Here is a 16063-nt window from a genome sequence, read left to right on the forward strand (position 1 = left end):
GAGCCGCCAGCTGACGATCTCAGGGGCACTTGCTTGCTGAGAGTGGCACTATTCCTGAGAAAATTGCGGCAGCACGTCTGGCGACCTATTAATACTTTCCCTACTGATGAAAGAGGAATCTAGAAACACGTGTCTAGGGATACGCTTGAAGAGAACACTGGCACTGGCCAATGAACTACAAGAACTGTGTATTGAGCGAATAACACTGAACCACATCAACCATGATGCAAAGAGGTAATTCAGCTGTGACGTGTTAAGCGATGTGCTCCAACCCCCTTTGTTGACTGTTTAAAATGGCTCTCGTGAGCGGCGAGCTGACAAGCTCAGGGGCACTTGCTTGCTGAGAGTGGCACTATTCCCGAGAAAATTGCGGCAGCACGTCTGGCGACCTATGAATACTTTCCCTACTGATGAAAGAGGAATCTAGAAAAACGTGTCTAGGGATACGCTTGAAGAGAACACTGGCACTGGCCAATGAACCACGAGAACTGTGTATTGAACGAATAACACTGAACCACATCAACCATGATGCAAAGAGGTAATTCAGCTGTGACGTGTTAAGCGATGTGCTCCAACCCCCTTTGTTGACTGTTTAAAATGGCTCTCGTGAGCCGCGAGCTGACGAGCTCAGGGGCACTTGCTTGATGAGAGTGGGACTATTCCTGAGAAAATTGCGGCAGCATGTATGGCGACCTATGAATACTTTCCCTACTGATGAAAGAGGAATCTAGAAACACGTGTCTAGGGATACGCTTGAAGAGAACACTGGCACTGGCCAATGAACTACGAGAACTGTGTATTGAGCGAATAACACTGAACCACATCAACCATGATGCAAAGAGGTAATTCAGCTGTGACGTCCTAGGCGATGTGCTCCAACCCCCTTTGTTTACTGCCTCTGGGACCAGGTGTCCCAGTTGCTACAGAGGGAACCCGCAATCTGACGCCTTTACCAAGACCGCTGGCGGTACTGTGACCAGAAGGCACCACAGAGGGCACTGCCGCACTTCGCACCATAACCCTGGTCTCACCAACGACGACGTTGACTGCTGCCACCAAACTGCGGCTTGCACCGTGACCTGTAGGCACCACTTCACTTCACTCCGCCACCCCGGTCTCACAGACGATGACGCTGAAAGCTGACATCGCCGCAGCTATCAACACTGTGGTTTTGGGGCTCCACTTGTAAGTCCGCTACACACCGCAGCCTCGACCCCCGCTGCAGCTGGCCCGCACTGCCACAGTCGGCCTGAACAAAAGGTACTGTTTCAGGATTTTCCGATACCACAGCCGGGCAGCACCGCATTGGTCAGCAGGAACCGTGGCATTTGTTGATCCACACGCCACCGTGGTAGCCCCAATGGAGCTATCCACTTTAGAGACCCCTAGGATCTTCACGTATTGAGTATATGTATTTTGTTTTTTATTACATACCTTCGGGTACCAGGCAGCATTAAGGGGGTGTTGTTATGTTAAATTCACTGTAGCAAAGTCACTGTTGAGTGTTAAGGTTCATATGTCAACACTGGACTCACAAGGAACAAGCATGCCTTAACTCTGGACCAGTTTATTTTATCTAAGAGTGTTATTATAAGTTTTCTTAAATTACACTAGTTTGTCACTAAACAACTGAGGTGACACATTTAAAACAGCCTGGGTTTCCACAGGCTTGAGTAGGCAACATGAGCTGATCCTTCAAAATTAGACAGTCACAATGGGAAACTGACATTGGATGCTATTGTTACATACCTTTCATTCCCAATTCTGTACTATTGTTTGTTTCTTAGCCCCGAAGGAGTCACTGAGAACAACCGTAAGTGTGATGAAACACGTGTTGGCTAAGGCTGTTGTGCTTAAACTGAAGTGCATGTTCCAGCAAAGCCTCAAGCTTTTGTCACACTGTTATTGATATACTGTTAGCGTGTGCAGGGGACCGTTGTTCTACATGTAATTATCACCCTCCCAAGTCCCACAAAATAAGTCTCTAAATTTAACTGTAAAGACACTTGGAGATTGCAACATCCAGACACTAAGGACTATACTATACCTTTTACTCAGCACCCCACAACTCCTACATAAGGATAGACTACATCTATATAAGGACTCTTATCTGTCTTTTCTTCCTTCACATTCCCTGCCTCCTTTTGCTTGTGTTTGCTTCCCTGAGTCCTCCCATGTACTCACTTATTTTTCACAGGCTGTCCATAACTTCTCTGTAAGGTGGAACATAACCAGTTGCATTAGATTGTCATTTATTGTATTATAAAGCGGATTAACACCTTTGGGTGATGTACGCGCTATATAAAAAAAGCATAAATAAACTGAAGCACTTTTTGAAAATTAAAAAAGGTGCCAGGCTATCAGCTGTTCAGTGCCCACAGAGCAGTGCCACAAACTGCCTCCTCAATCTAAATCTTTCCCGATCTGCGCCCAGTGAACGCAGAGGAAGCTTGCGTGGGAATGTCTAGAGCTAGCGACTTTGGAACTGAAGAACAACGTTTGAGCATCGGTGTCTGCTCAACGTCCTGTGAGTCTGGACAAATCACGTACTGCCCCAGCAGACATGCCAACCCTCCCGATTCAGGCGTGAGACTACCGATTTCAAGGTTAGTCTCCCGCCTCCCGATTCCTGCAAGCTAAAACCCGATTCCTCGGGGGTTTTAGCTGACAGGGTTTGGTGTTGTGTAAGGTGCTAATTCTCCAGCAATATTCAGAGTGGCGATGCAGGGCCTCTAGAAGGGGTGAAAAACCAACAAAGCGTCATTAACAAGGCAATGGTCTTTTAAAGACGTGTGAAGTACTGGGTACGCGGGGAAGCTGTTACAGCCCGGGCTGCCACACAGGAGGGGAGGGGGATGGGGGGGGACGGGTGCATGCACTGCCAGCAACCTGCCAGGCCAGTGCACAACACTTGCATCACCCTCTCTCTGCCTGCCATTGCGCTCCGTGCATCTGAAAGTTTAAAAAAAACACGTGCATTTATTTACGTTTCAAATGTCCGATCCTGCAGCAGCCACTTCCAAAGCCCATACATGCCGTTAACTCGATTCAATGCCCCATTCTCCCGATTTTTTTTTTTAATTCTCCCACTTTGCTCTTCTGAAATGTTGGCATGTATGCCCCAGTACCAGCAAAAATTAAAAACCCCCTTGTGTAACGTAACTGGTGCTCATTTAAAGCGCTTCAGTACCTTCGGGTCGAGTTCGCGCTATAATAAAACACCCAAATTAAAAAGCTTGAGCTAATCCGATCCTGGACAGCTCTGAAGAGGTAAATGAAGGCAGAAGACCCTTGAGCACACACTGTAGAAATTACAGTTGCACCGCATTTCCTGGAGATTAGGCTCAGAGCACTGCGCATGCGCAATAGAATGTCGAGGGTAGTGTCTAAACTCTATTCTTGGTTGTTGTTTTGAGGTGTCTGTATCTTTCTGCCGCGGCCAGATGTGAGTTTCTCTGCTCTGTTACATTTTACTTATTCCCGCTGGAAACGAGTAAACAAGCTTTAAATTGGTATCTGTACAGAAATGTCCCAACAAGAGTTCGATAAGGTGAGTGACATCGCGTGGGACGCTGTGAAAGCCGAGTTACGATATGTTTGTAGTCCGGCGGCTCTATTTACGCGGGCTTAATTCCGTGTAGGCGGAGTAGTGATATCAGGGCTCGAGTCGGGGTACCACAAGGGGGGACGTCGTCCTCCCTGCCAAACAGCTGGACTTCACTCTTTGGCCTCTCTGGACGAGGAGCTCGGCACCATTCGGGACGTCACTTCCTGTCGTGACGTAACTTCCAGTGACAGCGTCTTCCCCACTTCTTTTTCTTACGACTTGTGCTCTGGGTGATATTATATATACATTACGACAGGTCTCAATGTAAAGGCTAAAGAAGAAGTGGTGGGTGAAGCCACTATATATATATTTTTTTTTAATGTTTATTAGTTTTTATTTTGACGTACTTGGACAACGAAGCAGCTGACGATATACATAAATTTAAAGTCTAACATTTCGCACAGAGTTACACATTAGTATATGTGCTAAAATTGACTAAATATTGCGGAACTGTTGTGCCATTATTGCAAAAGGGGTGAAGCCACTAGTTAACAGTTAAGAGTCGAGTCAATATTTTGGCTTGGCTTTTAGAGCCTCTGGTTCAACTTAGGCGTGAAAATGGTTAGCATGTAAATCAGGCAACAATCATCTTGTACAAATAACCTCTTGTAATGATAACTCGTGCACCAGCAGAAGTTCAGCAGGTGCCTTATTTCTTCAGTGCCCTGCCACAGCACAGAGTACATTGACTCCGTTTAGTCAGCCTCTCTTCCTCCAACTGAGCACCGTCATCTACGCCCAAGGTTCTAATTAGAACATCACAATACCTTGGGAATAGGTAGACGGTTTCCACCCCAGGTTATACACAGATAACCTTAAAGTAAAACCACAACACATCCCCCTTTTTTCTAAATAAAAACATAACGCTCACATTGTATACTGAAACATGGAGCTTATATAATGTATCCAAAATAAACATTCTATTACCTGGAAATAATACACTTCTCACTAGAACATAAGAATGCGTCCACATAAGTAACCCTTGGAAACAGCACAATGCTTATTCGCAAACAAAGTCACGTAACTTGTCAGGGGCTCTTCATCACCCGCCCACACTTACTTTGTTCTCAACCTGTGACTGCACCACCCTTTGTGGGTAATAATTGATCTCAGTAGTCCACTCCAAAGTATTCAGGGCACAAGTCCTAAAAAAATAACTTGGGGGACTAACCTAGTTAGACATCACGGCGCGCAATATCACTGCACATGACATCACAGCGCATGATATCACACATGGCATCACAGGAATTGACATAATAGAAAGTGGCATCACAAGCCATGACTTTACAGGAAGTGGCATCACAAGAAGTGACATCAGATCTAATGCCCTCACATATATGTTTAGCAAGTCTATCATGTATACGTTTGAGTGCGTTGCAAAGATAATAGAACAGTGAGCTATGGAAGATGATATGTGACTTCAACACCTTGCAATCCCCGAGTTTTATGTACCACATCCTGTACATTAATTTACAAACGTATATAATGTATTGTACATGTAATATGCGCATGCTGATGTAAAGCGCTCTGACACCCTGCATTGGGATGAGTAGGGCTATACAAGAATAAATAATGGTACTTAAATTATTTAAACGCCTCCTCAGGTGTAGTAAGCTCTATATAAATGCAATTTGCTGTGTGTAAATACCTGGAAGACCAACACATCTGACATTCTTACAGTGCATGCATATCTCCTAAACAGGGACTGAACAAAGTGAAAAACTGCCTTTCTTAAGTATGTGTGAAGTGCTAACAAGGTGTGAGCCTTTGTTTCCCCTTCACTTCATTTGCATCCAGGTGTGAGGCTCCTGTCTGCTCCCAGCCAAGAGACTCACAAAAGGAGGCCTGATGACCCCTCAAATTCGGCCTTTGTTATGGGCCCAGCAGGAGTCAGAAATAAGAAAGCCCCATCCCCGCCTGCACGTTGTTGCTTGTTGCAGATGGAAAGCAGACAACGTGCAGACGCTGCTGAAAGTGTCCCTGTGTTTGGAAATTATACCGGGATGAGTTCAGCACATTGTTCAGTGGGGCCCAAATTCTTGGCAGAGTGGACGGCGTTTACCCAGTGGAAATAGTGAGTGGACGCTGTCCACCTGCGACTACCCCCAGTTCGTGCCCTGACTGTATTATTGCTACAACATGTAGCACACTACCCACCATCACTCTGCTCCACCTTTTTCCTTGTTTCATGTCTTGTAGGATTCCGTTCATCAGTGACAACCTCACCCATATCCTGCACCCTTTAACCACCACCATTCTCCGTCAGACAGGCAATCTTATGATTATCAGGTGATATAAGGTGGTGCGTAGAAGTGTGTTGTGGCTCCTCCTCCCCCTTACGCAAAGACAAATCAGAGAAATGCCACACTTTTACATCGTCAATTACACAGAATTACAAAAGTTTTTTCAATTAAAGATTGTGAGAAACGACTTTGGCCTTTCTTCAAGATACACTCTTTTTAACTCTCGCTCTGTCACCTATTCTAATGCGCACAGGTCTGCTTCTGTGTGTGGCATGATAATATTTCTTGCTCATATCCTGTGCATGTTTCAGCCTTTGTTTAACCAAATCAGATGACCAGTTCGCTTTCTTAGCTGTAACCATCCATCCAACGTTATCTTTAGTGATAGGTGTTCTACCCCTTATCAACACAAAAGGGCTCAGGCCAGTGGATTCACTAGGAGTAATGCGATAGGTCCACATATTGTGCAACAACTCCTTCCTCCAATCCAAATACTGTGACAGGTGGATAGACCAAATGATGTGGTTAGGTGTGATGCACCATTCCGCCGTACGCTCTGAATATGTCGGACACCCCGTTCTGCAGTAGCACTGTTTTTTTGGGGTTTCAGGGCAAAGGCACTCGTCGCCAAATTTGTAATGATTATTCATACACCAACAGAAGTTCCACTGGTGGTTTATTTCTTCAGTGTCCTGACACCGCACAGAGAACTTCAGCGTCCGTTAGTCAGGCGCTCTCCCACCAACTGCCCACTGTCACCTACCCCCAAGGTTCTAATTAGAACATACTTAAATCACAATGCCTTAGGCATAAGTAGACGATGTTCCCACTAAGTCATACGCAGATGACATCAAAGTAATGCCACAACACTTCTCTTCAAAATTAAAACATTTCTATATCTTTAACATGCAGAGATATTTCACCTTAGTAAATCAGATCATATTGCAACATGGAGGGGCATTTATTACAAGTGATAAAAGGAACCTAGAAACAATCATGCTCCCTCACTCATTGAAGACTCCATTAGTGAATCAAGAGGCCAGTCAGTTGTCATGTGGATCGTCTATGTGGCCTAGGTTGTTATTCTAAATGAATCATCATTAAAGTCTATGAAATCAAACGTGAGGTTTTTGTACCACACACAACTTAAACTCATTTAATTCAAAGTGCTTTTATATGTGCTCATGAAGAAAAAGAAGGCACAACTTTTGGCAATACTGGAAGCTGAGAATGATCCCAGATTTTCTTGTTTCAATTTTGTAGTTCGGACTGGACTGTTCCCATGGGGCACAGGGTCAGAGCTGATTTGCATATCGCCATTGTGTGACATTGATCCACATTCTGTCCATCACCTGTTTTGTTTGCAAATTCCGCCCTAAGTGCGCTGGGGATGCCCAGACGTGGGTCCCAGGCACTCCACACCACTGGAGTCAAGCTAGCCGGGCTGATGAGAGGTGTTACCTCGAAACCGGTCCGGTCCTCGGATGCTTGATTCCGTTCTGGGAAGGACATGGCTTTTGTAGTTCGGACTGGACTGTTCCCATGGGGCACAGGGTCAGAGCTGATTTGCATATCGCCATTGTCTAACCCAGGGTGGTGTGGAGTGCAAAAAAACGATGGATTTGGGCCCAGATCTTTGGACTGGGGTGAATGTGTGACATTGATCCACATTCTGTCCATCACCTGTTTTGTTTGCAAATTCCGCCCTAAGTGCGCTGGGGATGCCCAGACGTGGGTCCCAGGCACTCCACACCACTGGAGTCAAGCTAGCCGGGCTGATGAGAGGTGTTACCTCGAAACCGGTCCGGTCCTCGGATGCTTGATTCCGTTCTGGGAAGGACATGGCTTTTGTAGTTCGGACTGGACTGTTCCCATGGGGCACAGGGTCAGAGCTGATTTGCATATCGCCATTGTCTAACCCAGGGTGGTGTGGAGTGCAAAAAACGATGGATTTGGGCCCAGATCTTTGGACTGGGGTGAATGTGTGACATTGATCCACATTCTGTCCATCACCTGTTTTGTTTGCAAATTCCGCCCTAAGTGCGCTGGGGATGCCCAGACGTGGGTCCCAGGCACTCCACACCACTGGAGTCAAGCTAGCCGGGCTGATGAGAGGTGTTACCTCGAAACCGGTCCGGTCCTCGGATGCTTGATTCCGTTCTGGGAAGGACATGGCTTTTGTAGTTCGGACTGGACTGTTCCCATGGGGCACAGGGTCAGAGCTGATTTGCATATCGCCATTGTCTAACCTAGGGTGGTGTGGAGTGCAAAAAAACGATGGATTTGGGCCCAGATCTTTGGACTGGGGTGAATGTGTGACATTGATCCACATTCTGTCCATCACCTGTTTTGTTTGCAAATTCCGCCCTAAGTGCGCTGGGGATGCCCAGACGTGGGTCCCAGGCACTCCACACCACTGGAGTCAAGCTAGCCGGGCTGATGAGAGGTGTTACCTAGAAACCGGTCCGGTCCTCGGATGCTTGATTCCGTTCTGGGAAGGACATGGCTTTTGTAGTTCGGACTGGACTGTTCCCATGGGGCACAGGGTCAGAGCTGATTTGCATATCGCCATTGTCTAACCCAGGGTGGTGTGGAGTGCAAAAAAACGATGGATTTGGGCCCAGATCTTTGGACTGGGGTGAATGTGTGACATTGATCCACATTCTGTCCATCACCTGTTTTGTTTGCAAATTCCGCCCTAAGTGCGCTGGGGATGCCCAGACGTGGGTCCCAGGCACTCCACACCACTGGAGTCAAGCTAGCCGGGCTGATGAGAGGTGTTACCTCCAAACCGGTCCGGTCCTCGGATGCTTGATTCCGTTCTGGGAAGGACATGGCTTTTGTAGTTCGGACTGGACTGTTCCCATGGGGCACAGGGTCAGAGCTGATTTGCATATCGCCATTGTCTAACCCAGGGTGGTGTGGAGTGCAAAAAAACGATGGATTTGGGCCCAGATCTTTGGACTGGGGTGAATGTGTGACATTGATCCACATTCTGTCCATCACCTGTTTTGTTTGCAAATTCCGCCCTAAGTGCGCTGGGGATGCCCAGACATGGGTCCCAGGCACTCCACACCACTGGAGTCAAGCTAGCCGGGCTGATGAGAGGTGTTACCTCGAAACCGGTCCGGTCCTCGGATGCTTGATTCCGTTCTGGGAAGGACATGGCTTTTGTAGTTCGGACTGGACTGTTCCCATGGGGCACAGGGTCAGAGCTGATTGCCATATCGCCATTGTCTAACCCAGGGTGGTGTGGAGTGCAAAAAAACGATGGATTTGGGCCCAGATCTTTGGACTGGGGTGAATGTGTGACATTGATCCACATTCTGTCCATCACCTGTTTTGTTTGCAAATTCCGCCCTAAGTGCGCTGGGGATGCCCAGACGTGGGTCCCAGGCACTCCACACCACTGGAGTCAAGCTAGCCGGGCTGATGAGAGGTGTTACCTCGAAACCGGTCCGGTCCTCGGATGCTTGATTCCGTTCTGGGAAGGACATGGCTTTTGTAGTTCGGACTGGACTGTTCCCATGGGGCACAGGGTCAGAGCTGATTTGCATATCGCCATTGTCTAACCCAGGGTGGTGTGGAGTGCAAAAAAACGATGGATTTGGGCCCAGATCTTTGGACTGGGGTGAATGTGTGACATTGATCCACATTCTGTCCATCACCTGTTTTGTTTGCAAATTCCGCCCTAAGTGCGCTGGGGATGCCCAGACGTGGGTCCCAGGCACTCCACACCACTGGAGTCAAGCTAGCCGGGCTGATGAGAGGTGTTACCTCGAAACCGGTCCGGTCCTCGGATGCTTGATTCCGTTCTGGGAAGGACATGGCTTTTGTAGTTCGGACTGGACTGTTCCCATGGGGCACAGGGTCAGAGCTGATTTGCATATCGCCATTGTCTAACCCAGGGTGGTGTGGAGTGCAAAAAAACGATGGATTTGGGCCCAGATCTTTGGACTGGGGTGAATGTGTGACATTGATCCACATTCTGTCCATCACCTGTTTTGTTTGCAAATTCCGTCCTAAGTGCGCTGGGGATGCCCAGACGTGGGTCCCAGGCACTCCACACCACTGGAGTCAAGCTAGCCGGGCTGATGAGAGGTGTTACCTCGAAACCGGTCCGGTCCTCGGATGCTTGATTCCGTTCTGGGAAGGACATGGCTTTTGTAGTTCGGACTGGACTGTTCCCATGGGGCACAGGGTCAGAGCTGATTTGCATATCGCCATTGTCTAACCCAGGGTGGTGTGGAGTGCAAAAAAACGATGGATTTGGGCCCAGATCTTTGGACTGGGGTGAATGTGTGACATTGATCCACATTCTGTCCATCACCTGTTTTGTTTGCATGAAGAAAAAGAAGGCACAACTTTTGGCAATACTGGAAGCTGAGAATGATCCCAGATTTTCTTGTTTCAATTTGTGAATTTCAGTCACTAGATGATTATCTCTTTGTCTCGCACTTTTTACATCAAAGGTCATTGCTTTGCCTTTAATTCAGGTGCATGAGGGTACAGTGTGGGTGTCATGCTGATGCCACCAGGAAAACACAGTTTGTTTTGGGCTCAAGCGTCCAAAAGGACTTCAAGCTGGGCCAGGTCTTGCTCCATCTTCAGTGGCTTACCTACCTTTAAAAATAAGGCAAGAGATTGATGAGCCAACCATTATATCTATCAGATTATTCTGATAATGATTTGTTCTGTTAGTTTGTGCTTAAGCAAAAAAGGGTGGACTTTTCCATCCATGGTCACAAAGGAGACTTTATTTACTTAGCCTACTCCTAAAGAGTCAACGCCGTAGCATATTTGATGTTGACATCTTTATATGCATTACCTCTAGGGTTTTCATGTTCTTAGACATTTTGCCTAAAGCCAATTGAAAGGTTTTAGCCATACTTATTCTTGAGTAGCCACTCTCTTCTAACCATAATTCTTTTATTGAAGAAAAAAACACACAACACAAGAATAATAAAAACATAGTTCAGACAAAACCATACTAACTGATAGAATAACTGATGCCTCTTTACAGTGTGTATTTGATATACAAGAACAATACCATTTTATATAGAGCTTGCTTCTTCATTTTACAGTTTCGAAACACTACAAACAAAAGGCATTACTTTTATTCATGTTGATGGCATTACTTTACTCCATGGTGGAAGGAAGAAAAGCTGAGCTTGCTCCACCAAGGTTCAAACCGGTGATCTGCAGATTATGCAGAGATGGAAGCAGAATGTAGTCAACTTGAGTGAGCTGTCCAACTACAGAGAGGAGTCCTCATATATTAATTTTGTGTGGCTATATTCCCAAACCCTGCAGCTATTTCAGGGAAACACTGAGACAGGTTACTAAAGAGAGTTTGCCCTGCTGTTTTAAATTGCCCCGGTTTGCTGGGTCATAGGAGCATGATCATGACAAGGTTTTTCACTTTGAGAAACAACAGAAAAATCTAAATAAAATGATTAAAACAAAATTAGAAGATACAAGTAGAGGATAGATCACCCTGTATCTCCCCTTTCCACCACCCTTCAATTTACATTCCATTGATAGTCAGTCACACAGCTTTATTCAATCTTTTGTAAATAGACCATAAAAGCACAACAGCTCATATAAAATTGATAGTCCATACCGAACACATCTATGACAAGGTTCCCCAATGTCAGGAGCGCAACTCTCAATTTTTTCATATTTGTATTTTATCTAGTGTTGTACCTCGTAGGCCAACCGGGTCCATTTAAATCCCATGATAGTGTCCTCAAGCCTCCCATATTTTAATATGGTTCGGAGCGCAGCCTCTAGCCTTGCATATTGGATTTTTCATACTCATGCAAAAATCCATTCCCTTCCGGCACTCCTCCTTGAAGGGAGGATTTTCGTCTTTCCACCGACTAGATCTGCAGTTGAGCTACCACTTTTTAGCCACTCCCCATTCCTCACTTGTGAGTGAACCCAGATCTCACTCCCAAGCCAAGCACAAACATACATCAAAGGTATTTGATGTTGTTTACGTGGGAGTGATACATCTGAGCTACTTTGTGGTCCCTAACAGTAGCTTGGCCTCCAGGGGACTGAATTCTAGAAGGTCATCCATCCTTGATATATGGCGTTATCGCATGTCGCAATTGTAAATAGTGAAAAAACTGACTACGATGCAAGTCGTATTCACAGTCTGGAGGCTGTGGTAGGATTAAACATAGTTCCAGCCATTACGTCTCTATGGGGGGACATCGAAATGATGTTCCAATTCCGGAACCACTCTTAAGCTATTATCTACCTTAGGGTTGATCCCACCCATAGTTGCATCTGTTCAGTTAACCTCCAATCGAAGCCTAGCATCTTTAGGGTGTCTCTCCATATATTTATGACCAATTTAATCCCCAGGGGAAACATCGGTCCACTCTACCACCGTACAACATTTGCTGTATTGGTTTATCACACAGCGCCCCTTTTTTGAATGCATAACTGAGGTCCCCCTGGGTATCATACCACCATTCATTTACAACTAACAGACTGGAAGCTATATAAGAGGACCGAAAGTCAGCCTTTGCGATCCCTTGTAAGTGGATTTAAAACATTTTGATAAGGCTATTGGCGAAAATCCCTAATTCCAGGGGAAGCTTCTCAAAATGGGTTTTATTTTTGCAAAAAAAGGAACGCAGCCTCATATGGGAAAGTTTGTGGATTGTACAGATACTGTGGCAATACCACCATTTTAAAATTGGCAGATCTGCCCAGAAATGATTGAGGAAACATCAACCAGAATTTAATATTAGCCAGCAACTTTTGAACCAGTGGTTGAATGTACCTATTCCAAGCAACAGCAGCTTCTAGAGTTACATATACTCCCAGGTGTTTATACCCTTCTGTGGCCATCTGTGAATTGAGGGCCAGTCCCAATTCTTGGGAGCATGTGTTGCCTGGAAAAACAGATGGTTTCATCATGTTATGTTATGTTATGTTATTTATTCTTTTGTATAGCGCACGGCTACTCAAAAAGAGTGTCCCGGCGCTTTATTGGAAAAGGAAGGCTGCAACACAATAACATAACACCGATAAAAGAAAGGACAGAATGCCAAACAAATACATACAGGAAAAACAGGCTACTGGGTAAACAGCCAGGTTTTAAGGCCTTTTCTAAAAGCTAGTAGGCTGGTAGCTCCCCGCAGAGCAAGCGGCAGAGAGTTCCACAACTGTGGCGCCAGCAATCCAAAAGAGCGGCCTCCCAGGCGAGCTCTCTTCACACGCGGGACAACCGCCAAAAACAGGGATTCCGACCTCAAAGACCTGGTCGGTTGATAGAAGACCAGTCTCTTTTGAAGGTACTTTGCTCCCACCGCGTGGAGAGCTTTATAGGCCAGAGTCAGAGCCTTGAAGGCGATCCGTTTCCGGATAGGAAGCCAATGCAAGGTTTTCAACAGGCCCGATGCACTGGCCCGTCTATTTAATCCAAAGATTGCTCTCGCGGCAGCGTTCTGCACCACTTGGAGCCGCTGCAGCAAGTACTCTGGTAGGCCCAGGTAAAGAATGTTGGAATAATCCAACCTGGACCCGATCAGAGCCTGCACTGTCAGTTTCCTATGCTCCTCAGACAGCAGGGGAAGGAACCTCCGCAACATCCTAAGGATGCCGAAGCAGGTGCCCGACACCCCGAGGATCTGGGATTTCAATGTTAGCCCCTTATCCATCTTGACCCCCAGATTCTTGGCGACTTGGGAAGAACAAGACGGAGGAAACATATTAATCGGCCACCAGGCCTGCCAGTCTGGCTCTGTGTCGCACCCAAAGAAGAGTACCTCGGACTTATCGGAATTGCACTTGAGGCTGTTCAGTTGGAACCATTGGAAAACAGCCCCAAGGCAATCCCGGATACTCTCCTCATCAAAGTCTCCTCCTCTCTTACATGAGAAGAGGAGCTGGGTGTCGTCAGCGTAGGATACGATCTGGGCGCCATACGACTCCGCCAACGCCGCCAACGGGGTCATGAAGATGTTAAATAGGGTCGGGCTCAAGATAGAGCCCTGTGGGACCCCGACTCCCAGAGGCGGCATCACGGCGGAATCTGGCGAAGCCCAGACCGTTTGCCGGCGGCCGGCTAGAAAGGAGGAAAACCAGTCGAGCACCGTCCCCCGCAGACCTATCTCAAAGAGTCTTGCGAGAAGGCCATCATGGGGGACGGTGTCGAACGCCGCCGACAAGTCCAACATCACCAGCATGGCTTTGCCCCCAGAGTCCAGAACCCCTTTAATGGTTTCTGAGACCTCAAGGAGCGCAGTCTCTGTGCTTAGATGGGGACGAAAACCCGACTGGGTGGCATGCAAGATCTCGTTGGTCTCAAGAAAATTGGAAAGCACAACCTGAACGTGCTTTTCCACAATCTTCGTGAGAGCCGGCAGCAGAGAGATGGGCCTATAATTAACCGGGGCCTTCGGATCTAGGCCTGGTTTTTTGAGCAATGGAATCACCATCGCCTGCTTCCAGGCTTGCGGGACCACTCCCTGACTCAGCGAAAGATTCAACAGCGTGTTTGCCAGTGGATTGATCACCTCCGCAACTTTCGCTAAAAATTTAGCAGGGCATGAGTCGAGGGGCGAACCGGATTTGAGATTGCCCATTAGCGCTAAAGAGTCAGGGGCAGAGATCGGTGGAAACACACTCAGCGTCACACCTGGCCAAGCCCGCGGGGATAAGGTGGTCTCAGGATTAGTCTGGCCCGTGGGCCCAGGCGATGGGAAAGAATCCTGTATGCGTTGGATCTTGCTCGTAAAGAAATCAGCAAGGTCCGAAGCCCAGGTACCAGATGGTTTTTCGTCCGAGGTGTTAGACCATGGGGAAATAAATTCTCTCACAATGGAGAAAATCTCCTTGCAGGAGTTAGAAGCAGCTTCTATTCTCCTAGCTAGATATGCTTTTTTTTCCAGGCGAATGTCCCGGTGAAAGGCCTTGACCACCGTCTTATAGGTCAGCTTGGCTACAGTATCATATTGTGCCCGCCAGGCTCTTTCGGCTACCTTACACTGCTGCCGCGTAGCCGACAGTGCTACGCGGTTCACCTCCCAACAATAGTCTTGCCAAAAATGCAAAAAATCTAGAGAGTGTGGGGGTCGACCACTTACAGTCTGACAGAAAGCGCAGAACATCGTCTCCTTAGAGGGCCACCGTATCCGAAATCCCATTATTCCATTCAAATCCTTGCACCTTGGTATTGATTCGGAGCTACTCCACCAACAGCTCAGTAGCGGTGGTGAAGAGGGGCAACAAAGGGTAACCTTGGCTCGTTCTCCTCCGGACAATTTGGACTCTGGCACACTAATCTATAGAAAGCAATTTTAAATATGTAGTAAGGTTGGGCCTGAATTTCCACCATACCGAGGCAAACACCTTTTCGATGTTCACCAACAAGACCAACAGTGACCCTTCTAATCTGTCCGCCAAGGCCAGCGCATTGTACAAACTTCTAATGTTTTGTCTACTAGCCTGTTGAGGCATAAACCATGATTGATCCCGACAGACCTAAGAAGGAACCACCTTGATGAATCTATCTTCCAGATCCTTCGCCACAATCTTCACCTTTGTATCCAGGAGGGAATTGTGCAGTATGTGGAGCAAAGCTCTGGTGCGCTCCCAATCTCCGAAATCTCCACTATTTCAGCTGTTGGCAGATTAGGGGGCAGCAGTATCATGTCTATTGCCTTCCAATGAACCTCCTCAAGTGGGTCAAGAGTTTTTTAGCATACATTTAAAAAAAATACTGCCTGGGATCCATTGGGGCCCGATGTCTTCCCTGATTATAGTCGCCCCAAGGTGGCTAATAGTTTGCCGGACGTAAGGTCTCTCTAAGGACAGCCTTTCCACCTACGACAATCCCCTTAGGGGAAGGTCAAACACAAATTCTCTCTGGGCCCTAATGGATAAATCTTTCCTTTGAGAATACAACCCAGTTTAGTAGTGTGCAAATGGCTAGGCAATTTATTTGCCGCATGTGGTCATTGATCCTTCCTCTGCAGAAATGCGTTCAATCGGAATGTGATGCTGTATGTTTTGACATAATCGATAAAGTGTTGCACTTGCCTTATTCTCTCACTGGTAAATGCAACTTTGCACGGTCATCCACACTTTTGGTTTCAATCTTTGTATTGATTTCAACACAAATAAAAAAAAAAACAAGACCCTCGGCCCCTCAGTGATGTGCAAGGAGACAACAATGTCGCGTTGCGTCGTT

At 46.9% G+C, this 16063-nt stretch overlaps 1 protein-coding gene across 2 annotated transcripts in view; it reads left to right on the forward strand.

Annotated features, from left to right (window-relative positions):
• Positions 1-3293: 3293 nt before the first annotated feature.
• The window catches only part of LOC147708709 (uncharacterized), a 198015-nt gene continuing 185245 nt past the window's right edge, over positions 3294-16063 (forward strand). The window contains exon 1 of one of the 2 annotated variants that reach the window (XM_086927363.1): positions 3294-3550. In XM_086927363.1, coding sequence (XP_086783489.1) covers positions 3527-3550 — 24 coding nt within the window. In that variant the 5' untranslated portion in view covers positions 3294-3526. The remainder of the gene's footprint in view (positions 3551-16063) is intronic. The other variant, XM_086927364.1, reaches the window with a different exon arrangement.

Source organism: Lissotriton vulgaris, chromosome 6 (genome assembly GCF_964263255.1).
Source record: "Lissotriton vulgaris chromosome 6, aLisVul1.2, whole genome shotgun sequence".
Taxonomy (NCBI): Eukaryota; Metazoa; Chordata; class Amphibia; order Caudata; family Salamandridae; genus Lissotriton; species Lissotriton vulgaris.